Below are 26,571 nucleotides of genomic sequence, written 5' to 3' on the forward strand. Positions count from 1 at the left end.
AAATGATGGCCTGGGGTGGCATGGGCCATCCCTCCCACCTCGCTGGCAGCCTTGTAGGTTAGTTAAATAACCCCCCTTTGGGGATTACGTTAGTCTTACTAGCCCCAGGCCTCCCAACTGTTTCCTGACCTGCTCCCCAATGGAAAGAAGTGGCCTATGCCCTGTTTTAATATAGTGACAATGTCGTACGAATGTGTATAGTCACGTGATATCATATTATAACAGCCCTAACCCTGTCTACCTGCGAATCCGAGTAAACTGCCGGGGGTGTGGGTGTGTGTGTGTGTTGTGTATGTGTATTCAAAGAATGAAAGGAAACTACAAACAAAGACTTCTCCGCCGAATTGACGTGGAAGAGAGGGGTTTAATAATGAATTCACTTGGTGGGAGATTAAGGGACAGTAACACACACCTCACTCTGGGTTCGTCAAAACACCCCCCTCGTCGATGCTGGATTCCTTTTACAAACCATGCCCTGGCCACTGTAGTGGAAATTCTTGTCAGGGCGGAGGATGCGTTAGTTTGACTCAACTCCCTCCCTCATCGATCTTGGACACCTTTCCAGACCCCTGCCTTGACCAACAATTTGACATTTAATTTGCCAGCTGGAGCTGCGTTCGTTGGACTCCACTCCTCTCCACTCTATCATGCCTAGCGGGTGGGTAGCATTCTTCGGATCGATGCTGTTGTCGATGCACACGAGGGGATCGACGAATTTATTTTCCGACGATTAGGAATGTGGTCGGATCAGCGCAACGCATGCGTCGGTAAGCAAGGAGCAGGATAGATATAGGAAATAGAGTAAAGGTGTTAGGTAGTATCTGTATTGCTATCTTACGTTCAGAGCAGTATTAAGATACATGAATTGATTCGACTGTTAACTAACTAAACACCGCACCGTTTATTAGTAAATGCGCATAGGAAACAAGCACTATTTGAGTACAGGCCAGCCCATCCATGCATAGCAAAATGAGAAGAGATCGCTAGGCATGCATAATAAAAACACTGGAGAAAAATGGGTATCAACGAATGGTACGCCCATCGCCTGATAAAGGCGTCTCGGGAGAGAATTTGATCGGGGTACAGCTCAGAGAAGATAAGATTGTTACGTGAGTTCACGTATCGATCAGAGTAATGATCTAATCCTCAGCTATGGCTAAAGAGTTGCGGCGCGAGTTGGCACGAGAATTCACGCGAGAGTTGGCACGAGAACCGTAGGTGCTGTTCTGGCGACTACCCAAGGTCTGGCGAACACGGAGGTTTTGCTGGGAACGAGCAAAGGAGTTGGCCCGAGACCCAGTCGGGAGGCGAGAAAGGCGACGTCCATGGGTGTCAATCTCGGCACGAGCATCGGACAGCTGCTGGGCGAAAGGTGATCTTTTGCGTAAAACCGGTCCCTTCCAGTAGATGACATAGACTGCAACCACTAGCATGAAGGAGATACAGACTGCATATGTTAGTGGATATCAAGCCAAGAGATTTGGTTGAACTTACAAAGAATGGTACAAGCATATTCGATGTGATACCTTCCACCAATATTCTGCATGAAGGGCGTGGCGGGGATGGTGAGAACGCCAGCGAGGAAATCACGAGACCAACCGTTTCCACCAGTGGCAGAAGCAGAGTAAGGACCATAAGCGCAAATCATATAATCAATGGTAGCCATGTAAATCGCGTAGTTGGCAATACCGACAATTGCAGAGAAAATCATGGTGCCGATCCAATGAAGGGAGGACCCTGAGCGGTCCAAGCGAAACCAATGAGGCCAATAGGCAAGCACGGGGCAGTGTATAACAACCACCATAGACGAGACTCATACTGTGCAACCTCATCATCGGGCTTCTCCCGTCGCTCCTTAATGTTGCGCTTGATTGCGGGGAAGAAGGAGAACCAGGCAATGAAGTAACCAACCAGGATGGGAATAAAGGACAAGCCCAAGGCGACGTCGTCGAAGCCCCACTGATTATACACAAGAGAGAAAGATTGGATGAACATGAAGATGAGGGCATCGCTGAAACCGCTCAGCAGAGAAAGAGTCAAGACAATAGGCTCAGTAAGGAACATGCGGAATGGACGAATCCAGGTCAGGATGATTTCCTTGGCGGAAAATCGCTCGCGGAATGAAGTGAGTTCGTTGGGGCCGTAGATGTTAGTATTTTCACCGCTCTCACGCATCTTCTTGGCAATTTTGTCCATCATGATGGTGGAACGAGTTTCAGGGACTAAGAAAAAGTGCAGAATTTGCACGGCGCCTCCGAAGATAAGCTGAATCCAGATGCACCAGCGCCAGTGGAGATACTGCTGGCAGAAACCACCGACTACAGGGCCCAAGACTGAACCACCGACGGAAGAAAAGACGACATAGGCGACGGCATATTGTTGAGTATCGGACTCCCACATATCAGCAATCATGCCGAGAGTAACAGAACCGCCAGCAGATGAAAGACCACCGAGAGCACGACCAACCATGATGGTCGCAAAGTTCTTGGACAAGGCAACAGGAAGCTGGAAAACATTGACGAGAAACAAGCTAGCTTGGAGGATTGGCCTGCGGCCCAGTTCCTCGCTCCAGGGTGCCCACAATTCGCAACCAAAGGCATAGAGAACCAGGAAGATCATGGCACCACAGCGAGCAGCCTGAAGGGAGACGCCGAATTCTTCGGAAATTCCATCGAGAGCGTTGGAATAGAGACTGGTGTTGAAGTTCATGGAAATTTGCACGATAAAAATGACGGTCAAAATGGTCCACTTTTTGTACTCGGGAAAAGAGTAACCGAGCTTATCGTAGCATTCTTCTTCGGTCAGCTCCTGCTTGTCCTGAGTGACAGTGGCCTCAAGCTTGTGAGTAGTAGTCTCGCCATAGTGAGCGTGGCGGCCAGGGCGGCCACCCTCAGTGTCTGGAAGAGCGTTCACATCCTGAGTGGCTGAGGAGCCTTCAGAGTCGAGAATCTTCTCATCGTCAGCAGTCACAGCTACTGTCTTGGGAGCGGGCTCCAGATCAAGATCAGAAGCAGCAGCCATTCTGAGGAACAACTTTCCACAACTGAAAGGAATTCAGAAGCACAAGTATGAAAAAGACTAGAGGGATCGTCAGAAGAAGGCTTAAGCACAAAGAGGATGCAGGCAGATTGATTGTGTGCAGAGAAGATAAGAGACGAAGGATTCAGCAGTTTGCAGGGGGTGAAAGGAAGCGTGAAAGGGACTGTGCGAGACAGTGAGCGTGAGACAGCTGTGAATGACGGAGTGGCGAAGAAGAAAAGGCAGCAGAGGACGACTGGAGCGGTCGTATTGAGGTTCAGGGCGGCTGGTGGGGGGCGTGACAAAACAGGCAGGAACGGAGTGCGAGGGAGGTGGAACAGGGCAGGCACGACTGGAGCAGAGGCATGGGGAGGTATACACACCTCAGGCTCAGGCACGTGGGCAGCAGCGAAGAGGCTCAACAGGCCGACTGTTTGCTGGGTGTGTGCTGTTTGCACCAGACAGCCAGACTGATCTACTACTACCTATGTATCTGACTGTGGTTAGATGAAGGGAGGATAGGAGAATTGTTGGCAGAATGGGAGACGAGGAGAGACGATGCGATGACGGGGGGTGGAGCGGCTCATATATGGTGTCTGGGTGCATGCAACGAGGTACAGCACTGGACAAGGCCGGCTGGGGCCCCAGCAAGCTGCTCTCCAACGAGGCACCAAGCCTCCAGGACATCAACGTTGTGGGATCCGCCGCCTCTGGCACCGTGACCGTGACGGTTACCGTACCGTAACCGTACTGTTATTACCGGCTGTCCCTGCCCAGCCAGGGCGTGCACGGGGCTGTAGGGACCTAGTGGACCGCCGTAATACAGGCACGGTACGGCGATGACGCTGTTCAGCGTTATCGTCGGCCGTGGACCCGCATGCCCCCACCAGCTCGAAAATCACGCCGCTTTGGTCTGGCCTCATCGCATCCACGCCCGCAAGCAGCGCGCCTGCTCTTCTCGTGCTCTTTCCGGTCTGCGAACATGAGAATGAGCCCGGCCAATCAGCCAGCGGTTGCCCCGGCCCAGTACACACCCTCTTCCGATCATGCCATGCTTCTGTGTTGTCGCACGTAGGCATGGATGGTATGATGGCCGGGCTCCACGGCAACTGGCCTTAGGCTCGGCAGCCCGAACGCTCGGCTTGTCCGCTGGAATAAGGGACTAGCAGGGCAATCATGACGGAAGAGGCATCCCTCCCCAGTCCCCCCATCCGCGTGGCGTCGTCGACCCACTGCAGAGTTTTTCGGCTTCTACAACAACATTATTATTATTAATATTGTTATTAATCCACATTCTTATTGTTGTTTTGAACTGACTTGGAGGGGCCATTGTTGGAAATTATACTTTTATGATTCAACGTAATTGAGTCCAAGGGCGATCCGGCCTTCCGACGCCAATATTCGAATACGATGCTGGGTAATCGCGTGACAATACAGCGTGTAACAGCGGAGTACATTAGTTCTTAGCAAGCCTCTTAAGATGGAGCCCAGCCTCCAGTGTAAGCTTGTTTTGAGCGCTTCAGGACGTCATTGTGATTACGCCCCAGGTCGGGCAGTTTCCGTTCCAGCATTATAATCATCATGATAATCAACACGGTTCGCTGCTATGCAATATTACAAGACAAAGAAATATGAATATATGAATCTCGGTTCCGCATCATCAAGTAGCAAAATTTATGGGCCGCAGCTTCTCTGGTGTGCCAAGAGCGAATGAAAAAAAATTCCCTAGCCAACGACGCTTGTACACTTGTGCGCTTGTAAACTTGTAAGCTTGTAACCAGGGAAATGCCGCGACAACAACATGGAGAACCCACGGGGAAACAACTAGCAGGCTCTGGAGCAATTCCGCCCCGGTCACGACCTGTCTGCCTACACTGCCTCCCGCGGATCCCTTACGATCTGGACAAGTCGTTGCGCCTTTGCCAGCCGCCATACCATGGCCGAATTCGCGTACAAGCTCATTCGGAAATTCACCCGATGTGGCCATGGCTGGTTGTTGTTGGGCACGTATGGACCGAGATGTACTGTAAAATTGAGGTGTAACCAAGTATCTGAGTAAGGAGTCTTTCCATCATCCCTTGCGAATCCTCAGTAAACACGCAAAAGCTTAACCGTCAGCATGCCATTGGCTCTGCCCTATCAGGAGCCTGCGTTTCACCGATCCATATGGGTGACACGCAAGGAATTCTCGCCATCTGCGCCTGCCAGTCGGACAGTGTCGCACGTCTCGCGCATGGCATGTGGCGACGATCCGTGGAGAGCAATCTGGGGTGATGGACATTATTTCCTAGCCCAAGTCGTTGTTGGGGGTTAACTTCATCCAGCGACAAATACCACATTCGTACGCAGAAAATGTCTCCTAACAGCGACAGAAAGGAAACATGCAGGAAAGCTGAAGGATTCGCCACGATGCGTGCATCTGGGGTAGCCCGTATCCAATTACTGCAGATCACTGTGTAACGCTCAAGTAGCCTTCCAACGGGTCAACTCGGCTTATTCAAGCTGGAATTTTCCTTTGTTCTTCTATTTCTCGGAGGATTCCCCAACTTGACTACTGTCATTCCAATAGGATCGACCGAGCTATCGATCTGGCAGTCTGACCGTCGTACAGGCATCGATGCAGATACATAAATCTCTCAGAAATCCCGCTTGCTGTTTCATTTTAGCCCTCGAGGAACATGACAGCCATGCATCGAATGATTATACCTTCACCGTTTGCCAACTTCAGACGAATTTGACCATATGGTTGGCCATGCCAAGGCCTGAAGGAACTCGTCGATCATCCTTCGCGTACGAAGCAACATTACATTACGTATCGCATCAATCACTTCCCCTATTCTATGCCAGATCAAGTAACCTCTCTCGTGCCTGTGCAATCCTATTATTATCACCCCCTATTATTGTCTGCGCGTTTATCCGTACTAGCATGCTGTGCTGGACAATCGAATAACGATCTTCATCTTTGGGGCTGAAAAGCTGACCGACGACCGATGTATCAATGATGATTTTCAGTCTCCCGTGCACCTACTCGGGACTAAGGCCAATCCAGCTAGTCTGATCTGCCTAGCAAAGCGACGGGCAATGGCGTGGGCGGCTTTTTTCGCGTTGATTTTCTGGATGATCGACATCTAATTATGATCTGGGGTTTGAGGGCAAAAAAGACTAACCAAAGACTAATGCCAGCCACTTGTGAACTAGACACTGCTGGGTCGGGGCGAAACTCAGACTGCCAGGTGCATACGCGCGTCGCAAGGTCTGAAATTTTCACACTGTTCAGGTCTTAATTCTTGATTATTTTTAAGGTTTGCCAGAGAGAATAGTCTGTCAACTGGTCTGGGGAAGGTTACATTCCGTCTCCTGTAGCACGCCCGCATCCAGCGCAGTCCCCATCTCAACTATCTGTATGGGTACTGTGACCTCAAGCCACAGGTTAAACGGCTGGCCGGTAGCAATAATGCAACATGTGCCAGTGCATGCACCTACTCCGAGATATGGAGCATCAGTGCGCAGCATTCAATGCGACCTGAGCGAGGACCCATATCCGGAGTTGATCCCGGATACATTTCACGTAATGCTCCCCAAGGCCGACAGCGCGAACCCAAATTTCTAGAAAGATTCAGCCACTCTTTCATATCAGATTATGCTTGTGTATGAAGTACTCCCTACAGACGTGCCAATCTCATCCTGAAACCCCGGTATGATGCATCGCCGTGAAGAGGATGGGCCCTTACGCCCGCAAGGGATGCCAATACTCCTGCGCTTGCTGAGCTGCCGATAAAGTTCGATAAGAATGTAGCAGCACCATGTGTTGATTCGGACAAAAGCTGGACATGAATGTGAAAGCCACGCGAGGCTGAATATTACTTTCCTTATCTTAAGCAAGGAGGGAGAAGTATTGTCGCCACGATATGATCGTCGTATTTTTGTGTCAGCTCATCTGTAGGAGAAGAAGCAAAGTAGGCGCAGAGTAGAGTAGAGTAAGAATAGACATGAATTTGTGTTTGTTCTGTCACAGTGTGAGGTGCTCGGCTGGTGCCTTCCTCGTAACTCTCTCTGCTGGCGACGCCAAAGGTACGTAACCGCAAGGCAGGAGCGAGCACGTGTCTGCTACGTTTCTACAACCCTCATTACATCGCCTCATCATGATAAATAATTTGGGGCACTATTTGTCAGGTATTTCTTGTTCGAGCAACGATTTTGAATTCTTGAAATGAAACTAACGCATAATCCAGCGACAATTATCATATTCGACTTTGAAACGAAAGAACCAGGCTTCACAATCAACATATCCATCTCAGCAATCTATCATCAACTCGAAACGCCTTTATTCCACATTCAAACAACAATATAAGTTCTTCGTGGGGTCGTGACCACTACGGTTAATCCGCATCCTGGGTGCAATTCAGTGCGTGCGGTCGCAGACCAAGCGCCTCTTTGATCAGAACTATGAGGTAGTAATTTTGATGTGTTTGTATTCATAGGAGTACGATTTCTTTAACTCTGGCTTTTCCATTCAACCATCTTGGATGAATTCAAATATACATTCACGAACATCGCCGATTCTCAACTCACCATCTGTGATAGGCTCGACGGGAGGTATTCAACACCCTTTATACGGCGTATCATAACTCTATGGAGATCTTCCTTCCGCTGGATCTTAGGGCAAGTCCGATCCATACCGTCTATATTCATCAGGAATTGGGCTGTCGTCGTCGTCAAATGGATCAGGCATAGGAGACCCTGTCACTGTGAAGCAATTGTTGTTCATCGCAACGTGGTTTGGCTCATGAAGGCTTGACTCGGACTGTTCCATGGCCTGTCCTGAGGCACTACTAGCTTCATAATCGTGGTCAAACAATGTTGCATCGTTCTGTCTTGTCTGTGTAGTGGGGCTCGGATTGCCTGGGGCAGTCTTTTCTGACTGAGAACCTGGGATTTCTGTGGCAGGAACACTTTCAGAGGCATTTGAAGGGACATTTGGGGAATCGCTGCGTCTATGAACCACTCGATTCCCTGACGAAGCCAGGGCCTGTATTACGATCCAATATGCAGCTAGGATTCCACATTTTGCCTTCAGACTGTTCTCCCCTGGAGCATTTGTGAAAGTGGTTTTGGTCTTTCTATTATCTTTGCGCTTTTTCAGCTCATGAAGGGCATTGATAATGGGACTGGAAATCAGATGATAATTTGTCTGTATGCTTTCTGTTGTCGTCTTAATGTGTCTCGTCGACACCTCGTTCTTCTCTTCAAGGCATGACTTGGTGAGGGATAGGCACCTTAACTTGTCGCTCCAAGGGAAATCGTTCTTCCTAGAACGATCTATATGAAGGATTGGTTAACATTGCAAACACAGAAGCAGAAAATGGAGATCGAATAAACACCTGATTCGCTTTTCATTGTTTTGAATAAGTCTCTGAAGTTCGCCATGCTGAGGTTGCCTCGGAGATGTCGGCTGTCTGTAAGTTGAAGTGTGTATTTTCTGGGAAGAAGTAGAATGAGATTAGATCGTTCTTAGGAAATCGTTAAAGCTCTGCTAATAGTGAAGTGATTGCGTGAACATTTAATTAAGTAGCAATAAGTGAATAATATAATGTCCTAAACGACGACACCTTCTGCTTTCCTTGTATCATTCTATACCACTCCATTCTTAGCAATGTGCAGTCACAAATCTTTGAAGCATAGATGAAAGAGATGCATAGAGTGAGATCTAAGTGAGTCAAAGATTAAATATTATAACAATATAAAGTTATTAAGTAACAATGTCATTGCTTTGAAGGTGAAAGTATAAAATATCTTAATGATGCTAAGAGACTAAGAATCTAATCTAATCTAATATTCAGAAATGAAACAGCTTGATAATCATAAAACAAACCAAATGTAGAAAAGGTTCTACACGTAACTTAGCACACTTATCTGCGGCCAATGCCTATTTGTTGCGGTTTGACGTGATCTCCACTCACTTACGCCAACATCAATCCTACTTTTTCAAACCCCCACTCAAGTGACTCCTCGACTGTTCCGCGGTGAAACCAGGTTGGCTCTTTTCTTTTTGCAATTGATACCCCATTTCGTTTTCTGACGAATCTCAATTCTTCTTTGTCCTTTGGTATACTCTTTTATCTTTTGGAAAACTTCTTTAATTAGATATCAGAAGAAAAATGGCTACGTACGTTATGTACCCCTCCTCCGCATTCCTTCACTTCTCCCCGCGAATACAAGATTCTCGTTCTCCAAGCCAAATCCATACTTCCATTTAACTGCTGCAGCACTTTTCAGCATTATATTGAACTAACCGTCCTAGAAACATTACTTTCCACGCCGCGGCGCTCACGCGCACCGAGCGCTCCACACTTCGCAACCAGCAAGGCCTCACAATCTGGCTAACGGGGCTGTCGGCGTCAGGTAAATCGACGATTGCCGTGGAACTCGAGCACCAACTCCTCAGTGAACGTGGCGTGCACGCCTATCGGCTTGATGGCGACAACATCCGGTTCGGACTGAACAAAGACCTAGGCTTCAGCGAAAAAGACCGCAACGAAAATATCCGACGAATCGCCGAGGTTGCGAAACTGTTCGCTGATAGCGCCTCTATCTCTATCACCTCTTTCATCTCCCCGTATCGCGCGGATAGGGACACCGCTCGTCAGTTGCATGAGGTGCCGACGCCGGGTGAAGAGACGGGCTTGCCGTTTGTGGAGGTTTATGTGGATGTCCCCGTCGAGGTTGCGGAGCAGAGAGATCCAAAGGGGCTGTACAAGAAAGCGAGGGAGGGGGTGATTAAGGAGTTTACAGGCATTAGTGCGCCGTATGAGGCCCCTGTCAACCCGGAGGTGCATATCAAGAACCATGATATCCCCGTCAAGGAGGCTGTGGCTCAGATCATTGCTTACCTGGATTCGAAGGGATACCTGCCTCCCAAGAAGTAGAGGCTTCCTGGCTATTTCAATATTTCCCGTATTATGAGTCTATGCATGATTTGATGATTGAATAAATAGATTCAGCCAGCATGCCAAACAGCAGCCAGTATCGTTGATATCGTTGATATCAATTGATCTACCAAGACAAATGATAGCAAGCTGAGTGTCTGGTTCAAGTACAGTATAGCACAGCACGTAACGCGCAATATAGACATGTTATGTATCACTCAAATTCAAACTCATAGTACACATATGCAGTGTATTCCGCTCCAGTACCTTCTCCTGCAGCTTGCATTTCATTAGGGTCGTCTTTCTTGACCCGACCCTTTTTATCTCGGCCAAAGGCATTACCAGCGAGATAGTTGTATTTATCATCGAGGTTCTTCTTCGCTCTTTCAGCACCTCTTGGTGTTGCCTACATAAAATTAGTGCAAGCCGTTAGAAATGTGGAGGAAGCGTACCCGAACAATAGCAGACACAAAGTCCAATGGCAGACCATATCGGAGGGCAGTCTCGACAAAAACCCTCAGAACAAGGACGTGGATCCAAACCATGACCGCCTCGCTCCAGCCAGTCCGACCGAGTCGAAGAGTCTCGCCCCATAGTTTGCGCTCGTCACCTCCAACTCGTTCGACCTCCTTGGCTTCTGCCTCGCGGCCTCCTTCTGAGTATTTGAAATCACGCGGTATCCACTTCTGTTCTCTGGCCTTGTGGGCAAACTCTTGACTATGTTTCTTGAACGTCGTCACAGCGTAAAGACTAAATTCGTCGTCCGACGCAACCAGGTTCGCTGAGCGCGGAACTACCATGGGTGCTATCGTCTCATAAGTCTTGAAAAAATCTTTAACTTGTTGCGAGGGAACTGCAACCAGATGTGTTTCCAAATATTCCGATTCCTGAACAAGTTGTCGTGGGTCGACAATTGAAGCTAGTGATTTTGTTGCCAGATTGCCGCTAGTTTGTTTATAAGTGAATGCCCTCTCTTGCTAGTTGAACCAATGGACTTACGTCTGCTTGCGCTGTAATGTCGATAGAGTGTTTTTGACTTGATTATACTGAGAGTGTTTGGTGCGAATATCATTGTCAATGCTGGCGGCTTCCTAGATTCGCGGCCCCCATCAGCAAACTGCTTAAACGAGAGAAATTTCTTGTATTCATACCTTATGTAGGAGATCGATTAATTCACCAATAGATCTGTCCGCACGGTACTTGACTTTATTCCACTGAAATGTCCGCAGGTACTGGTCAACGGGCTCTAAAGTAACGGTCAGCACCAGCCACCACGCCTACCATACCACCTCAAAAGTGCTTCCAGTCAGACATACTATCATTCACCGTCTTCATTCTCTGTATCTGTTCTTCATCGCTCGCGAGGATCCCTTTGAGCGCATCGCCCACCTTGCCTACCACAGCCTGGCAGATCCCCTCCAACTTGCCCAGTTCCTCGGCCTGCTGCACCAGAGCATCTAACGTTCCGATTTTGAATTCAGGGATCGGGAATGAGGAAACAGAGCCATCGGGGCCAACAGTTGTAGATATAGTTTCCAAGGCATCATCGTGGTGGTGGGACGGGACGATGGAGGTGGGGAGGGAGAGTAGCTGGTACTTGATATTCTTCGCCATTTTGGATTCCCTTGTTGCTCTGAGAGGCTCGGTCGGCAAAAAGGAGGAGGGTAGATTGCCTGCTGCCGCGCTCAAGAGGCGGGCATGAGGTACAGAGTGGGAGTGGTGGAAGGAGTATGGGTGCTGTTGTTGAGCAGAGAGACGGAGCTTGGAGCTGCGACTGGAGGTTGGCCGGCGATTGGCGCGATGGCCGGCTCCACTCTGCTATAATAATGCTTGCAAACAACATACATATATGTAATAATTATATTTAATATTAAATTAGAAAAATAATACCAAATACTTGGTCTTTATCAGGACTTGTATTTCGACCGTCTAGTCTTTCTAATTGATAATTATGAACGAGCTGCCTCTACATGGCCGCCGGTGATTATGTACTCTAATAATGTCTGTATACCGAGAAAGAAGAATATAAACAAACATGCGTCAATACCGTCGAGATGTAGCCCGAGAACGCCGGTCGTAACACAAAATTAGGTTGGCTTGAAAATAGAAGGAATTTTCTGCTCCGTGTTAGAACAGCACATCTCTGATAGGAAAGAATTCAAACTTACCGCCGCATACTTTGGCTCGACGAACAGGCCCTTGGCCTCGACGAATACGACAGGCTCCTCGTCACCCTCTGGCAGACTCTCCAAGCGGCCCTCGACCCAGGCCTTGCGACCTTCAACCTTGACGGTAGTCGCTCGGAGGACCAGATACTTGTCTGCCTCGACCGGTCGTCTGTAGTCAATGTTGAGATTTGCAGTAACCACCACACCGTTAGGCAACGCCGGGATACAGCAGCGGGCCAGACCCTCGTCTAGAATCGTTGCCAGCAGCCCTCCGTGAACAATGCCTGGGTGTCCACACAGCTCAGAGCCGAGGTAGGAGATGGATACCATCTCCTTCCCAGACTTCTCCGACCATGCATACGGCGGCACGACAATACGATTGGGACCCGTAAGTGTGCCTCCCGTCAGCATGCGCCCGCGTGTAGTCTCTGGGATCTTCAGATGTGGACGGGATTCGCTGAATTCCGGTTGTGATCGCAGCTTCTCCGCCAGCGGGTGCGTCTTGATATAGTTGTCGATTTCTTGAGAGAGCTCGTCTCCTGGTTGGAACAGCTCCAGCGTTTCCTGGTCTGTGGGAATTCCGACTGCCATTATCCTCGAGCTGGCTTGGAAAGGAGCGACGGATAGACCGGCAACAAATGCGACAACAGCGAGCGAGGTGAACCCGAGAACACGGCGTAGTTTGGACGGGGGTTTCGAGGCTTCAGAGAGCGGAGGGCTGGCAGCTACTCAATTCGATGTGAGCGTTGGTTGAATTCCTGTGGCACGCAGAAGAGGGTCATCAATCTTACCAGTCGAATATCGCGTAATGGAGGGTTGTCCGCTAGCATATCTTAAGATAGCCCGACTAACAGCGGGCCGCGGCGCTTTTGTAGGCCGATACAAGCCAGGCAGAGCCCGGACTACGGCTACGGTGGGAACCATACAGGCCGAAAAGACTGTTGGGACGCTGACAGATGTCTTGCTTTTTTTTTTGGAGGGGTAGACAATTGTTATTGGAAAAGTATTTTCTGGTCCGTAACAAGTAAAAGGGCCGGCTGGTCAACGTGGGACTCCACTACAGCCAATAATTAGTCTTCCCGAAGCATTTGATCTTCTTCTGAGCAACAGCCACTATTTGCATTCTGAATTTCGGCCGTAAAGATTAATGAAAGTTGTGCATTGCTCAGGATTATTAATAATCCGTAGGCCACTTTTACTCATGAGAAACTACTGTGATGACGCCTGGCCGGTGGAACGGCTATTCGCAAGTACCTCGGCAAGATCAGATCCCCAACAAGATTTATCTACTTCGTCTTTAGTATATAGAACCATCTCGACAAAGGATGTGCTTAGTGCTGAGGCTGTTGTGAGTGAGGTATAGCAACTCAAAAATAATGTAGCAGCCTACTGAGCTCCGAGTCCCGAGTTTTCTTCGGACGTCATACAGATATTGGCTAAAATATTGCAATGAAATTAGATACTGTATAGATTCTATCTGCATAATATCTACATTGTTTGTCTATAGCGCCCCTTTAGCAAGACTGATGACTTTGTCTGCTGCGTCGTCGAAGCTGTCAAAAGAGTGTAGTGGGAGTCCACTATTAGCAATCTGGAAGCAATAATCAGTTCATTTAGTTCTCGATCAGACTAGAGAAATATAGTCTTACCATCCTTTGGCCCTTTTCTTCATTGGTGCCTCGCAAACGTACCACGACTGGTACCTTCATGTCCAAATCCCGGAAAGCCATGATGATGCCCTCAGCAATCATGTCACACCTGGTGAGGCCGCCAAAAATATTGACAAAGATGGTCTTGACACGTGCATCCGAGCAAAGAATACGAAAGGACGACTTCACAGATTCCGTGGTTGCTTTGCCGCCGGTATCGAGGAAATTGGCGGGGGAGCCCCCTTTCAATATAAGTGCATCAACCGTATTCATCGCAAGACCCGCGCCATTGACTGTCAGGATTTAGAATGGTTAGCTGTAGACATCGTTTCTTTGCAATTTTCTTACCTAAAGTCCCAATGCTTCCCTCACCAGCGAGTCTTATTGTAAAAATAACGGTTAGTTGTAATCAAGACTGGAATATGCGAATAGAGAGCATACTTAACGTAAATAATCCCCTTTGTCTCTGCAATAACTTCCTCCGGGACCTCCTCCCTGGTATCACGTAAAGCATGCACTTCTTTTTGTCGGTCAGAACTTTTAAAAGCGGCATCATCAAAGCCAAAATGGGCTGCATGCACTCTCAATTTTCCGTCCTCCTCGGAGAGTGAAGCTCTTGTTTCGAGGGCAAACGCCTCATTTTTTTTGAAGATGTTATAGAGGCTATTAATATATATGCCCAGATCTCCATGGCAGTCTTTCGGGATAGCAAGGAAGGAACCAATATCGTGTATTATAGTATTGTTTTCGTTGAAAAACTCGGGCCTCTCGTAATTGAAAGGGATTCTCAGAGAGGGTCCACGAGATGCAGAGACAGAAGAAACTGTGATGCATGGTGACAGTGACGTTCGATCGACGGTAATCGATAGGTTGAAGTCCTCCGGGCCCGCAGGTTTTTCTTGCGTTTTGATTGTGTATTTCTCGAGCTTTTCAAATGCTTGGTGCTGCTTTATATATAGGGAACACCGTTGCCCTTGAAAGCTTCGGGAGTTAACAGGATTTTTGAACCGTCTCATGGTGTGGAAGCCTCTCTGCTGACTGGCTGACTTGGGAAGCGTCTACATTCATGTGGGTTAGCAGTTTGCCTAAGTAGGGGATATATTTATTCACACACTGAAAAATTCGAGCGATACCTCCTAGCTCCAAGGAGAGCCTTCATTCCAGCCCCGAACTTTTCAGGATGCGACACCAGAGTCACGCCGGCTTTCTCGAGCGCCTGGTATTTGGCCTTCGCATCAGGTTCGCCGGGTGCTGCCCATGCCCCAGCATGCCCCATAACTCGGCCGGGAGGAGCTTCCAATCCTCCTAGAAGTGCCATGATCGGTCTTTTGATGCATCAGCCAACAAGCATCGTGTCTAGGTATCATACATAATGCTCACTTGGGATTGGAGTTTCTCTTATGGTAATCCTTAATCCACTCTGCCGCATCCAACTCGGCAGTGCCTCCTACCTCACCCACAATCATAATTCCATCTGTATCAGGATCGTCCTCGAAGATTTTCAAGGCGTCGACAAAAGTTGTACCAGCCAAGACATCTCCTCCCATGCTGATACATAGACTTTGACCCAGACCAGCCCTTGTCGTAGAAGCAACCGTTTCATAACTCAACGTACCGGATTTGGCCACGATACCTATCCTGCCGGGGGAGAAGCACGGCAGAGGCTGGAATCCGATACGGCACTTACCTACCGCAGATATAATACCAGGGCAGTTGGCGCCTACAAGTCTTGTTTTCGACTGTGTTTTGAGCATGGCGTGTATCTAAAAGAATTAGACAGTGTTTAATAGATTTGTTTTAATTCTACCTACCCGTAGCATATCATGAAGGGGAACATGTTCCGCAACAGCTACGACGAGAGGGATTTCGTTCTCGAGAGCCTCCTCAATTGCTTGGGCAGTCTGACCTCCTGGCACATAAATAGCGGAAGCATCTGGGTTGACTTTTTCTTTTGCCTAAAATCATAAGATAAATGAATTGGATGTTATTTTGACAGCTGTGTATTTAGCTTACCGCTCGTACAGATGGAAAAACCGGCAAGCCGAGATGCTCGCCTTCTACGCCTGGCTTGACACCCCCAACAATATTTGTCCCCCAGTCCAGTGACTCTTTGGCATTTGCAGTTGCCTTTTTGTTGAGATATTAGTTTTCGCCAGTATGTACCGCATAAGAGACCATACCTGACGACCTGTTATTGAGCGTTAGCTTGGTATTGGAAAGTGTAAAAAGCATAAACGAACCGGTAAATCCTTGGTACAAGACCTTTGTATGCGCACCAATTTTGAGATTCTTCAAAGTGTCCTCATAGCCTGATACTCTTGGAGATGTAGAAAATCTAGAGATTGGGCGAAGTTGCGGCGGAAAGGTCGTTCGACATTTGACTCTTGACAGTCGGGTAGACAAAATACTGGCAGTCATTCTGTCTTCCTGCCGAACCTCAAAGGCACCAGAAAAACGATAATATTAGAAGGAAAAAGAACGCGCTAAAAGAGATGTAATTAATGCATCGGTTCACTGGTTATCAACATCACAGTCAGGTAGTTGGAGAAGTGCGGAGTATCGCTAAGAAGCCGAACTCGGGTCGGGCGAGCTCCGACCTACATTCTGCGCCGTAACATTCTATTTATTACCAGAATAAATGCAATGTGTTTGCATATAGGCAACATAGTTAGGTAATATCAAATTGGACAACTAGGAATCTCCGTCATACAGATAAATCGGCAATTCGGCTTTCATATAGCCGCGAGTGCACAACCCACTGCTCATTGCATGAACGAGAAAAGGGACCAGTTATATGATGCACACTGGAGGAGTCATCTTTCTCCCTGACGGTCACTTAGACTCACACGGAGTGCCCTGAGGGCTTCCAAGCATTGGGTAGACACTCGACCTGGGATTAATTATGTACATAGGATCGTGTTGTCGAGCCAATCAAGGCGGCTACCCCCGGAAAAGGCGGGGTTGGGCCTACTAGTCGTTTTCTGGCCATCTGATCATCATCAATGACGCATCCATGATATACTACTACACAGTATAAGCTGCAGCCCTCTAGCCAGGCACCGTCTACATATGTATAGTTCCGTCTCTTATTGATATATATATACCTTTACATATATATATCACTCCGGTTGGATATGGCTGGTAATTCCTCCCAAGAGCCCAGAGGTTTGCGCACCCGGTCATGCCGCTCTACCAGCCTTGCTAATGCGCTGAATATTTCCTGATGGCGGCGGTAGCGAGCCTTGAGGAGTCTTTAGAGCACTTGTCAATCCAGAACAAGAGGCCGGAGCCCGATATTTCACGTCTAGCAGTGAAGAAGCCTGCTGATAAGTCTAGCAAGAAAAAGAAAGGAGTCGCAGATTCGTGGGAAGATGAATTATCCTCGGGGTCTGGCACAGAAACGGAGGAAACAACAGCGAAAATAGGAATCAATTCACCATCGTCCAAGTCGGAGGGCCCTTTGGCCCCTCCTCCTACACCCATAACTTATCAGGGGGACTTCACTGCCCGGTGGGAGGCTACTTCTTCTGGACCTACGTCGCGCAGAGAGTCACCACATGTTAGGCCTGAAAAACAGACTGCCGTGGCGAACAGGATGATTGCTGGCGCCCTAGGAATCCGGGCGCCGAAACGCACAGAAGAACAGCGTGCCTATGATAGGGCTGCAAAAGAAAAAGAGATCAGACGCCGAAATAAAGCCAAAGAAGATGCCGCCAAGGCTATAGCGGAGGAAGAGAAGGCAAAGACAGCGGTATGGGATGAATAGCCCAGGCGGCTCTCATAGGTGGTCATATATTAAGTCTAGTCAGTTGTATAATGACACTAGGGAATATCATGTAAATAAACATCTCTAGGTTGCTATGCCCACCCAAGAGGCTTTTTGTATACTACCAGAGAAGCTAAACACTACTACATAGAAACGCAGAAAAGTGTATCGGAGATAGTAAGATAAAAGGGGCATTCTAATGCCCAACCGTAGGCTGTTCAAAGTTCTTTCATGTCATGTCTGCCATCTGCCGTTTGCATTTTTTAGACTTGAGAATATCACCAAAACGTTCCACTGGCGCCATGGTTTTTCATTCGTAAGATTTCCATCGTGAAAAAATATTTCGCTGGCTCCGAAACGAGAGACATGCAAGGATCATTATTAGTTCAAACCAGAATCGCGCATTTATCCTCCGATCTGTTCCTGATGGACTTCAAGAGTATCCCCATCTTGCATATCGAGCTAAGCAGCACATGTTTCGTTAGCCATGTTGTCCAAATGCGCTGAGAGTAACATAGGTCACCCTTACCGTATCGGGCGAGTCTTCTGGGCGAACGCGAGTACCGTCGAAAAGAAAGCGGACGGTTGAGGGCTGCTTTCCTTGCCGTTCGCAGAATGCATCCATGAGCTTTTTGAGCTGTGTGGATCGCTTGATCTTGAAAAAGACTTCGTTGTTGTTGTCGGTCACTTTGATATTGAGATGCTCTGTGCTTTGCGCAGGAGCGTCACCAGGCATGGGGGCGTTCGCGTCTGCCATGGCTGCTTCTAGTGGAGGCGAATGTGAAGTGCAAGAAGGGTCGTTCTGGATAGAAGAGTGGCAAGAAAGTTGCTGCGTGGGGAAGAGATATGGTCAGCGTTGCGACACCTTGGATTTTTTTACCAAAAAGCGGATAAATGAAAGATGTCATGAGGGCACTTACATTTACAGGACGCTGCGAAGCTGGCGAGGGGAGAGAAGAGAAGGAAAGAAAGAGGGACGCCAGAGGTTAACAGTGAGAGAGTCGAAGTGATGAGTGATATGCTCCCAATGCGCAACCGCCCAATCAGTGAAACCCCGCTGGACCTGCCGGATAATCTATCTTGCGGCGCACCCAGCTGCCATGGGCGGTTGTGTACAGTTACAAATGTGAATTGGCAACACTTTTGGTATTCTGCAGATTCGGATAAAAAGAGAGAATTCAACCTGAGCATGAGTGGGGAAGGGTCGATCTATTTTGTTTTGTGAGAACGACTGTCTTTCTCAGGCTGCTCTCGAGACTTGATACTCAGGCGAAAGTTGCGTCATGGTATGCTTGCTCTACAGAGAACACGCTGAGCCGTCCTAAAAACAGTGCAGGGCCAACTACAAGAGGATCTCGCTCATGACCCTCCATGCCATCCCCGAGCAGTGAGTATTCCCGTGGCACAGCAATACTTGACTCAGGACTAATGATTACTAGTGTGCTATCCAGGGTGAGGTCTCCTATGGTCACTCACAGGCCACACATTTGATTGCTAACTGTTACTAAGCGTGTCTGAGCAAAAATTCTTACAAGGAGGAGAAGTGTCAAGCACAGATAGATGCACTCTACGAGTGTTGCAATGCCTTCTACAAAGAACATGGCGACGATGCCAAAACTGCAAGTTGTCCAAAAGCCAGCCTTCTGAGGATCAAAATGAAGCAGCGAGGGCAGGCGTCTGGGTAAAAGTCGATTGGATGCCACCCCAAAGGTAAATAGACGGGATGGAGTGAGATGTAATGGTAATGATATAGATTTGGTAACTAGCGCAAGAAACACCGTGTGCCGAGTTTCATAGCGACCATGTGGTTCGATGAGGATGTAGATGTACCAATTCCTTTGCAGTCTGGACCCCCATGCTGAAATAGATCAGGGCTGGACTAGTTGTAGAAACTGACGAGTTGCTATAAGACAACCTTGAGCGCGGCTTCTGAACACTGAAGAGTACGGTCCGAGACTCTAATGGTTGCCTAGAGACATTTAATAAAGAGAAAAGAGAAAAGGAAAGCAAAATTCTGGCAGGAAAAAAGGCTTAAAAAGCAGCGCGGAGTTTTGGTGACGCTAGGCCAGTCCGGACTAGCGGCTGCGCTGGCTGGCGGCTGCTTGGAACGCGCCCGAGTTCTTGCTTGACCAGAGCCAACTCTTTCTCCAAGCTTGCTGCTCGTACGCTGCAGCTCCCTCTGCTAATTCTGCAGCATCGCATCGAAGCTGACGCGGTGCACGACCATACCCCAACACCGCCATGGCGCCCATTCCCGATTCTGCAGGCGCCGCGCGAAATGCTTCAAGCTTTATTTTTGGCAATGTGAGCGGTATCTCTCGACTGTTGTTGTTGACACTGACCACCGAGCCTTGTTCCTAGCTTCCCCAAAGTGGCCATCCCAATGAGCCCGAAATCATAGAGATTGATGAAGATGATGACGACGACGAAGATGTCAGAAATAGCGACGAGAATGTTGACGACGAGGAGGAGGAAGAGGATACTGCAGATTCAGTTGCGGATATGAATGGCGATGGATCATTAAGCCATGCTACTAGCCCTAGCATTCTACAAAGAAGTCCAGGTACGACCTCATAGGTCAATGTAATAGCAATCACATAGCTAACGGTCTTTGTCTAGCTATACGTCCACCCGCATCCTCCATTTTTTCTTCCTCTGGTGTTCAGCAAGTTTTGCATCCTCTTCGGCGTACAGCAGACCGTGTTACCCGCCAAATGGATGCTTTTGCGGAAAAGCTAGACCGCTTCAAGCAGCAGGACCGGACCCAGGGCTCCTACCAGGCTGCTTTCTCTCTCATCAAGAACTATCAGCTACACGCCTCTGATGCGATCAATGAAGCTACTCGCCAAAGTACGTTAAAGCGGGCCAAGCTAGGTTGGAATGCGAGTCGCGAGGCGGATCTGTCGACTGCCACATCTGAAGAGGACTTGCAGCGACTGCAGCTTGAAATCGACACATGGGACATTCTGCTAAATTTGATTGCGGTTGATGACCCCACGGCTATTTCTCACGCAAAAGAGGCACAGAAATCTGTCTTTCAGAACCTGCACCGCTATTCCACGGACAGAGAAGTGTGGGAACAATTCTTAGATGCTGATCAGCATGCAACTGAGTGCGTGATGGTGATGAAATGGCTGGAGACAAAAGCAAAGTCGTCGGCACAGCAGTTGGATTCCGTGATAGCAAATTTGGAAGCGCAAGCAGAAAGGGGTACCGGATTATGGGCACACGGGTGGTTGTACACCAAAGAATCCATCAAGGGACAAAAGCGACTTCGAGCTTGGCCCCAACCTTTGGAACCCAATGATCCAGGTCTATTAGCTTCTTTGCTCAGCTCTGAGAAGCAGGAACCTTTGATTACCCAGCTGGACCCAGATGCTGTCATTCGACAAAAGCATGCTTTGCAAAAGCAAGACCAGTATTACGAACAAGCCACATGGTTAACTTGCTGGAAAATGCTGAGGCAAGGTGAGACGTGGACCAAAATTCGAGAGTGGTCTCAAGAGCGCCTTGAAAGTTGGCGGGCAGTCAGTCTCTGCGGTTCGAGTGTTGATCAAGACGGTTCTGGCGGCAGACTCTCAGCAGATGACAGCATGACACGTATGATGAACTGTCGGTCACAGGATGCATGGCGAAGTGCCTGTTCTGCTCTTGCTCGAAACCCGAGCACAAATGACTACGAACGAGCTGTCTACGCCTTACTTAGTGGCGAGACTGAGCCTGCTTATAAGGTGTGTCGGAGCTGGGATGAATATCTCTATGTCTTCTACAATCACATTCTACTATCTCGATATCGGAGCTTTTGTTCTCAGTTTTCAAAGAAACTTACTCACTCACCACTAGTAAATGTACCATACGTGCCAGAACCGATGGATTATAATGCAACTCGTCTTTTCTTAGACGGTTTGAAAACACACGACCTGATTGGTATGGAGGCTCGCAATCCTTACCACACGATTCAGGCTGCCATTCTCGGGAAGAACTTTGACTCCTTCTTCTTGTCAACGGCATACGCTACCTCCAAAATTAACAAAGCACCGAAAGACCTGCATATAATTCCAAATCTGGGCGTCAGCAACATCGACGGCTCTGCGATCATCGCGGTTCGTGACAAGGATGCACTACGAATCATTGCTCACCTGTATATCATTACGAGGAATTTGTCATATCTTCGCTCTGATACATCTTTCTATGACACGGTATCACTGAACGTGATTGCCTACATCGAAAGTTTGCAGCAGGCTGAGCTCATCGAATGGATTCCGCTCTATGCCTCGTTTCTACCATCCGGATTGGTCTCCAATATTATTACACAAGTGTTAATTGGTGTTAGCGAGCCTCGGGAAATGAACAGAATGGCCAAACTACTAGAAAAACATGACATCAACATAGAAGCTGTTCAGGAGAGTCTATGCGACTACGTTTTACACAACACACCGAAGCCGGGATATTCCTCTTTTACCCTGGATTGTAAAGCCGTTCGTGATCGAGAAAAGAAGGATATGATATTGATGCCTGTGATCAAGAAGTTTGCCGGCAAAAAGGCGAGCCCTCAGAATGGGCGTTTGATTCGATGCCTCGAATGGTATTCGTATCTTGAGGGACATTGGAGTGTGATTTGCAGGCTGGTTGGGTATCTTTATAAGAGATTTTATGGTAAGTTGCTCGGTCTACGGAAGCGACGTTAAGTAACCGTTATCACAGGGAACGGCATGTTATTGGAAGCTCGTGAATTAAGTGAAAAAATGAATCTTTCAGAAGTATCTCAAAAGGTTCTCGGTTATGACATACGCCAGGCTCACTTGATTGAGGAAAATGGACTGGCAGACGCGTCCATACCGCCAAGTCCCTCAAAAAGTCCGTCAAAGAAACAACGATTTCGTCGATCTCTATCGCAAGATGAACGGTCACAACATCTCGTGGCAGCTGAGTTAGTGCTAGACTTGGAATACATCAGTTGGGCATACAGTTCTTTGGATGAATTCCAAGAGGTTTGGGAGCAGCTCGAATTGTACTGTCTTTCCCTATCTGTCCCCATTCCTTTCTATTTACGTTCAGCTAATTTTTTCAGAAACAAAAATGCCGAAGCAGAAAATTCCGAGCATATTAAAGAGCTCAAGGAACGTCTCCAGTATGCTATCGAGCAAGCAACAGAGCATACCGAGTCGTTGCTCGACAAAGATTACGGCATATTAACTAACGCCTCATCCCGTAAGGACCCCATTTAGTTTGCGCTCATAGTTGTGACTTTTCTTGCTAACTTTCTAACTTTTTGGTGTAGCGGAAGAAGAGAAACAGCTTGAATATATCCGAAAAACTTACTTCCCCGATATTGTCCTAAACTATCTCACTGCTTTGTACTACTCAAGCTTGAAGCTATCACGTGGCCTCCTGGTCCGAAGCATGGAACTGATCGTCCTTATTGCGGAGGACAATAATATGCTCGATTGCTTTATCGATTCACATCGAATGACAGAGCTGGCGGATGCAATGGCTTTGGCGTCCGCAGCTATGATCAACGCACCAATGCCTAAGGGACGAAAGAAGACGGAGGGGGTTGGCCAACTTGATATTTGGAATATCACAACACCAAAAGAAGGTGAAGAATATCAACTTCCAGCTGCAAAGTGGCCATAGTTGGTGATGTCGCTTCTTGGTCATAGAATGACTTTGAAAAGAATGTTCTTGTTCCTTCCATTGTGATCATGGATTGGAAATGCATGTAAATTATCATTATTCTAAGTGGAAATGCATGCTAGGAAATTACTAGCACCGCCCATAATGACAGAGTTCCAAAAGCAAAGTAGACGGAATCGTTTTTACTACCAATGTTAAGAAACATTAGTCAAGCCAACATGCGCCCTGGGCTTGACATGACGGTATCCTCGGTCTCCGATTGGACGGGAGCCGTGTCAGGATTACTTGCCCATCCTGGAAATTTTGAGTCTGGACTGGACAGTAAATGGCATTCTGGACACGGCCATTAATAAGCATGTGTCAATGTGTCACACGGGATGTATTTTGCGGCCAATTAATGTTTCGTGCATGCACGCCTTGCAGTTGTCATGGCTGAAGATTCGTACACACTTAACAAGACCACTTGCATTTGTAATGCCTTGGCTCGGCCTATTGGAATAGGTATTAAATTGGTGGAATTGCCTGGGTCTAGTATCCTTATTTAACTGTCATCAAGACGTCAGTAATGACTGGGAAGTTGTGATTGCTACCCCGAACTCTATCTACTACTCCTCTCTTCCTCATACCATAAAAACGACCAAGACACTCACTATGTCAGGCCAAGACACAATCCTAGAGTACGGTTACACGGCGGTCCCTGCGTCAGCCAAAATAGTCGTCGCCGAAACCACGCCGAAGCCATCATCTTCCGCGCAGCCCTTTGCTCTGTCCTCCATCCCTACTCCAAACACAGCCCTCGCCAAGCGCATCCACAATTACGCAAAATCCCACCTTCCAGAACCGACATTCAATCACAGCCTCCGCGTCTACCACTATGGACTCGCTATCAAAAAATACCGCTTCCCTACGTGGAGCTTCTCGGACGAGACTTACCTTCTCGCCTGTCTGCTGCATGATATCGGGACTACGGAGGAAAACCTAGCCAAGACGCGCATGAGCTTCGAGTTCTACGGGGGGTTCCTCGCTCTCGAGGTGTTGCAAAGCAGGGATGCTGATGATAATGCCAATGCGGTGGCCCCAAGAGAACAGGCGGAGAGTGTGGCGGAGTCGATTATTCGACATCAAGACCTGTGTGAAGTTGGGAAGATAACAGCTGTGGGGCAGTTACTCCAGCTAGCAACGATATTTGGTAAGCGATTGACTCGTTTTTTTGTTGTATATCTTGGTATAATAGGCTTGTATGCGGTATATTGACTATGGACTTGTTAGATAATACTGGATCGTATGCCGATCTGGTACACTTGGACACCATTGAGGCTGTGACAAAGGCGTATCCACGACTGGATTGGAAGAATTGTTTCGCGAAGACGATCCGGAAAGAGATAGCGCTGAAGCCCTGGGCTCATACCACGGCGCTTGGCGAGGAAGATTTCCCAGCCAAGGTGCTGGGGAATACACTGATGGCGCCGTATGAGTGACATTGCCTAGATGATGATAGTGAAGGTTGCATGATGGCAGTGCAGAGTGGACAGGGGTGGGACTTGAGTCTCCGGAGGTTAGCTGTAGCAATTATATGTTAATTGAGGGTAGTGCTCATTAATTGATACGTATATTGATATTGATATTCACACAGAATCAATGATATTCCCTACTCAACTGGTAGCGATTGATGGGGACTGACGGTGAACAGCACATGTAGATATCAGAAACACCTGAACAGCGAGCTGGCAACGATTGGGCTCGAAACTTGGTACCATAGCCATGATATCGGGCCAGACCTTTTCCTTGTGAGGGGTTTAATTGCCACCACTGCTGCTTGTCGACTGGTGATGCTAGGAATCAGGATAGATGGATGCGGCATCAACCAATGGACTAGCTCTAATCTTAATGGGTGACGTACCAGACTAGTACAGGATAGGTAAAGTCTGCTTCGCCAAAGTTGGCCAATAATGTAGGGTCCCCCGCAATTGCCTGCTGTGATTGGTCTAGCCGGACGCATGGTGGCCGGGGTTGGATTGGACTGAAGCGGCTAGCACCGCCAAGAAAGCCAATAGCGGCCCAGTCCCTGGTCTCCTGTTGTCAGCAAGAAGCCTAGTGGCGATCTGATAATCGTCTAGGGCGACGCCTGCACAGAAGAACAATCTTTACCACGGCCGGAATCATCGTCGTCATGGCCGAAGTGCGATGATACGAGACGTCGCATTACTGGTGCTATCTCCGCGCGTCCGTCCGCGGGCTGTTTGCAATCCTTACCCAAGGGGTGTGCCTATCCACTTCCGAAAACATTCTAGCTTGAGGCAGTGCAAAAGATGCCAAGCCCTACTCTCCCGGAATCATGCCATGTCAACCATGACGACCAGTTAGGGGAACCTGGAGACTGGCGATCCAGACTGGCGCTAAAGGAGAAATGGTCAAAATTGAGGAATAGAATCCTGCGCTATGCTGACTACCATTAGTCTCCTCCTGCTGATGATTATGATTATTGATTATCTGTCATATCTCATCAAGTGGTGGCGGCCCATGCCGTGTGCAGCGCCATCACATTGGGACCAAAAGCATTGCTGCCCACAGCTCCTCAATAGTAATGCAGGAAGGGTGCTGAGGGGGCACACGCTTGCTGCCACAAAGCGCAGCGCCGGCAGTCTTCTCTCATAGCAGTAATGGGACCGAAAACTAGAAAATATAGTAGTCATCGTAGAATCATGACCCTTTGTGCAGAGTATAGAAGAAAACAAACCATGTCAGGGCCCAGGCGGCTTGAGGCTTGAGCTCTTTCCACGGTAGCGGAAACAGCCTATGATCGTCTCTCAAAAATTTGAATGAGGTGGGACCAGCGAATCGCCTGCTGTCGGTGTGGTGGACGTTGTGACGAAGCTCCTGTTGGTCCAATTTGTTGTTTCATTAGGACCCAGTCTCCCCGAGAGATACCCGCCGGCATTCGCCATCGCATCGCCATCTCTTTTCGCTCTGTCCCAGTCAACATCTCTGGCCATTGTCATTTGGGAAGACGTCGAGGGTTAATAATTCGATAATACTCTGGTTTCTTTTTTTGTCGTCGTCCTTTTTTCCTTCAATCGTCCCTTGACCCTTGTTTGTTTCATCGACCAGTCCTACCGTTTGGTCGTGCTGCAACACACGAGTGATTGATAACCCCATTTCTATTACACCCTGCCGTTACAACAACACACAAATCTGTTATCCTGCTGGATTGGATTCTTGGACTCTGTGTGATCTATCGATGATCTTGATATCGGCCACTCGTCCGGGACTGGTGATATTGTACTAAGGTTGTCACGAGATAGGCATTGAGCTTGCAAGAGTTTCTCGGGCGCTCGATCCTTTCCTTCAACTATCTAACAGACTGTGTCGTGCTTAGATCCTGTCTTGGTCAAGTAAGTCGCATCTGT

General features: G+C 48.2%; 13 protein-coding genes across 13 annotated transcripts; 6 read left to right on the forward strand and 7 right to left on the reverse strand.

Annotated features, from left to right (window-relative positions):
- Nucleotides 1–1,139: 1,139 nt before the first annotated feature.
- BGW36DRAFT_359125 (putative MFS multidrug transporter) lies at nt 1,140–3,021 on the reverse strand (the record flags this gene model as incomplete). Its single annotated transcript, XM_046214040.1, has 3 exons — nt 1,140–1,447; nt 1,495–1,737; nt 1,758–3,021. 3 exons carry the CDS (start codon nt 3,019–3,021, stop codon nt 1,140–1,142), a joined length of 1,815 nt encoding a protein of 604 aa, XP_046072025.1.
- A 4,209-nt stretch (nt 3,022–7,230) lies between these two features.
- BGW36DRAFT_407380 (uncharacterized protein) lies at nt 7,231–8,551 on the reverse strand. Its single transcript, XM_046219034.1, has 2 exons — nt 8,400–8,551; nt 7,231–8,337 (listed from the first exon to the last, which is right to left on the reverse strand). Exons 1-2 carry the CDS (start codon nt 8,443–8,445, stop codon nt 7,676–7,678), a joined length of 708 nt encoding a protein of 235 aa, XP_046072026.1. The 5' UTR covers nt 8,446–8,551; the 3' UTR covers nt 7,231–7,675.
- A 625-nt stretch (nt 8,552–9,176) lies between these two features.
- Nucleotides 9,177–9,944, forward strand: BGW36DRAFT_407381 (adenylylsulfate kinase; the record flags this gene model as incomplete). The annotated part of the gene is made up of 2 exons (XM_046219035.1): nt 9,177–9,184; nt 9,320–9,944. The coding sequence occupies 2 exons, from the start codon at nt 9,177–9,179 to the stop codon at nt 9,942–9,944; spliced, it is 633 nt and encodes a 210-aa protein (XP_046072027.1).
- A 214-nt stretch (nt 9,945–10,158) lies between these two features.
- BGW36DRAFT_295581 (vacuolar ATP synthase subunit C) lies at nt 10,159–11,558 on the reverse strand (the record flags this gene model as incomplete). The annotated part of the gene is made up of 5 exons (XM_046211194.1): nt 10,159–10,350; nt 10,397–10,889; nt 10,944–11,035; nt 11,096–11,190; nt 11,261–11,558. The coding sequence occupies 5 exons, from the start codon at nt 11,556–11,558 to the stop codon at nt 10,159–10,161; spliced, it is 1,170 nt and encodes a 389-aa protein (XP_046072028.1).
- A 283-nt stretch (nt 11,559–11,841) lies between these two features.
- Nucleotides 11,842–12,926, reverse strand: BGW36DRAFT_378457 (thioesterase family protein). Its single transcript, XM_046216108.1, has 2 exons — nt 12,113–12,926; nt 11,842–12,061 (listed from the first exon to the last, which is right to left on the reverse strand). The coding sequence occupies exons 1-2, from the start codon at nt 12,701–12,703 to the stop codon at nt 12,032–12,034; spliced, it is 621 nt and encodes a 206-aa protein (XP_046072029.1). The 5' UTR covers nt 12,704–12,926; the 3' UTR covers nt 11,842–12,031.
- A 268-nt stretch (nt 12,927–13,194) lies between these two features.
- Nucleotides 13,195–16,581, reverse strand: BGW36DRAFT_165771 (putative succinyl-CoA synthetase subunit alpha). The gene is made up of 10 exons (XM_046209607.1): nt 16,002–16,581; nt 15,942–15,949; nt 15,775–15,888; nt 15,573–15,716; nt 15,142–15,524; nt 14,876–15,086; nt 14,203–14,819; nt 14,110–14,141; nt 13,762–14,054; nt 13,195–13,703 (listed from the first exon to the last, which is right to left on the reverse strand). Exons 1-10 carry the CDS (start codon nt 16,177–16,179, stop codon nt 13,614–13,616), a joined length of 2,070 nt encoding a protein of 689 aa, XP_046072030.1. The 5' UTR covers nt 16,180–16,581; the 3' UTR covers nt 13,195–13,613.
- A 403-nt stretch (nt 16,582–16,984) lies between these two features.
- On the forward strand, nt 16,985–17,527 carry BGW36DRAFT_397081 (uncharacterized protein; the record flags this gene model as incomplete). The annotated part of the gene is made up of 1 exon (XM_046218249.1): nt 16,985–17,527. The coding sequence occupies one exon, from the start codon at nt 16,985–16,987 to the stop codon at nt 17,525–17,527; it is 543 nt and encodes a 180-aa protein (XP_046072031.1).
- Nucleotides 17,528–17,967: 440 nt separating this feature from the next.
- BGW36DRAFT_378463 (putative ubiquitin-like modifier) lies at nt 17,968–18,646 on the reverse strand. Its single transcript, XM_046216109.1, has 2 exons — nt 18,448–18,646; nt 17,968–18,356 (listed from the first exon to the last, which is right to left on the reverse strand). Exon 2 carries the CDS (start codon nt 18,282–18,284, stop codon nt 18,009–18,011), a length of 276 nt encoding a protein of 91 aa, XP_046072032.1. The 5' UTR covers nt 18,285–18,356; nt 18,448–18,646; the 3' UTR covers nt 17,968–18,008.
- BGW36DRAFT_378464 (uncharacterized protein) lies at nt 18,647–19,546 on the forward strand. Its single transcript, XM_046216110.1, has 4 exons — nt 18,647–18,813; nt 18,864–18,914; nt 18,967–18,979; nt 19,037–19,546. Exons 1-4 carry the CDS (start codon nt 18,811–18,813, stop codon nt 19,210–19,212), a joined length of 243 nt encoding a protein of 80 aa, XP_046072033.1. The 5' UTR covers nt 18,647–18,810; the 3' UTR covers nt 19,213–19,546.
- Nucleotides 18,859–19,546, reverse strand: BGW36DRAFT_165677 (uncharacterized protein; the record flags this gene model as incomplete). The annotated part of the gene is made up of 1 exon (XM_046209606.1): nt 18,859–19,546. A coding segment is annotated over one exon (228 nt), but the record flags the coding sequence as incomplete, so codon positions are not given.
- Nucleotides 19,547–19,666: 120 nt separating this feature from the next.
- BGW36DRAFT_378466 (putative nuclear pore complex protein Nup107) lies at nt 19,667–23,328 on the forward strand. The gene is made up of 5 exons (XM_046216111.1): nt 19,667–20,090; nt 20,147–22,183; nt 22,232–22,538; nt 22,599–22,738; nt 22,809–23,328. Exons 1-5 carry the CDS (start codon nt 20,030–20,032, stop codon nt 23,162–23,164), a joined length of 2,901 nt encoding a protein of 966 aa, XP_046072035.1. The 5' UTR covers nt 19,667–20,029; the 3' UTR covers nt 23,165–23,328.
- BGW36DRAFT_378470 (cyanamide hydratase family HD domain-containing protein) lies at nt 23,329–25,042 on the forward strand. Its single transcript, XM_046216112.1, has 2 exons — nt 23,329–24,353; nt 24,434–25,042. The coding sequence occupies exons 1-2, from the start codon at nt 23,816–23,818 to the stop codon at nt 24,640–24,642; spliced, it is 747 nt and encodes a 248-aa protein (XP_046072036.1). The 5' UTR covers nt 23,329–23,815; the 3' UTR covers nt 24,643–25,042.
- A 275-nt stretch (nt 25,043–25,317) lies between these two features.
- BGW36DRAFT_378474 (uncharacterized protein) lies at nt 25,318–25,853 on the forward strand. Its single transcript, XM_046216113.1, has one exon. It carries the CDS (start codon nt 25,604–25,606, stop codon nt 25,817–25,819), a length of 216 nt encoding a protein of 71 aa, XP_046072037.1. The 5' UTR covers nt 25,318–25,603; the 3' UTR covers nt 25,820–25,853.
- The last annotated feature ends 718 nt before the right edge of the window (nt 25,854–26,571 follow it).

This window comes from Talaromyces proteolyticus, assembly GCF_021365285.1.
Source record: "Talaromyces proteolyticus strain PMI_201 chromosome Unknown BGW36scaffold_6, whole genome shotgun sequence".
In the NCBI taxonomy this organism is placed as follows: domain Eukaryota; kingdom Fungi; phylum Ascomycota; class Eurotiomycetes; order Eurotiales; family Trichocomaceae; genus Talaromyces; species Talaromyces proteolyticus.

Coding starts and splice junctions, on each gene's coding strand:
- BGW36DRAFT_407380 (XM_046219034.1), bottom strand. CDS start 8,445: ATGGCGAACTTCAGAGACTTATTCAAAACAATGAAAAGCGAATCAG. Junction 8,338..8,399: donor AACAATGAAAAGCGAATCAG/GTGTTTATTCGA, acceptor TCCTTCATATAG/ATCGTTCTAGGAAGAACGAT.
- BGW36DRAFT_378457 (XM_046216108.1), bottom strand. CDS start 12,703: ATGGCAGTCGGAATTCCCACAGACCAGGAAACGCTGGAGCTGTTCCAA. Junction 12,062..12,112: donor TCGAGCCAAAGTATGCGGCG/GTAAGTTTGAAT, acceptor AACACGGAGCAG/AAAATTCCTTCTATTTTCAA.
- BGW36DRAFT_165771 (XM_046209607.1), bottom strand. CDS start 16,179: ATGACTGCCAGTATTTTGTCTACCCGACTGTCAAGAGTCAAATGTCGA. Junction 15,717..15,774: donor TTTTTCCATCTGTACGAGCG/GTAAGCTAAATA, acceptor TTATGATTTTAG/GCAAAAGAAAAAGTCAACCC. Junction 14,820..14,875: donor GGTATCGCTCGAATTTTTCA/GTGTGTGAATAA, acceptor ACATGAATGTAG/ACGCTTCCCAAGTCAGCCAG.
- BGW36DRAFT_378463 (XM_046216109.1), bottom strand. CDS start 18,284: ATGGCAGACGCGAACGCCCCCATGCCTGGTGACGCTCCTGCGCAAAGC.
- BGW36DRAFT_378466 (XM_046216111.1), top strand. CDS start 20,030: ATGAATGGCGATGGATCATTAAGCCATGCTACTAGCCCTAGCATTCTA. Junction 20,091..20,146: donor CATTCTACAAAGAAGTCCAG/GTACGACCTCAT, acceptor GTCTTTGTCTAG/CTATACGTCCACCCGCATCC. Junction 22,539..22,598: donor GTTTGGGAGCAGCTCGAATT/GTACTGTCTTTC, acceptor TAATTTTTTCAG/AAACAAAAATGCCGAAGCAG.
- BGW36DRAFT_378470 (XM_046216112.1), top strand. CDS start 23,816: ATGTCAGGCCAAGACACAATCCTAGAGTACGGTTACACGGCGGTCCCT. Junction 24,354..24,433: donor CCAGCTAGCAACGATATTTG/GTAAGCGATTGA, acceptor TGGACTTGTTAG/ATAATACTGGATCGTATGCC.
- BGW36DRAFT_378474 (XM_046216113.1), top strand. CDS start 25,604: ATGCTGACTACCATTAGTCTCCTCCTGCTGATGATTATGATTATTGAT.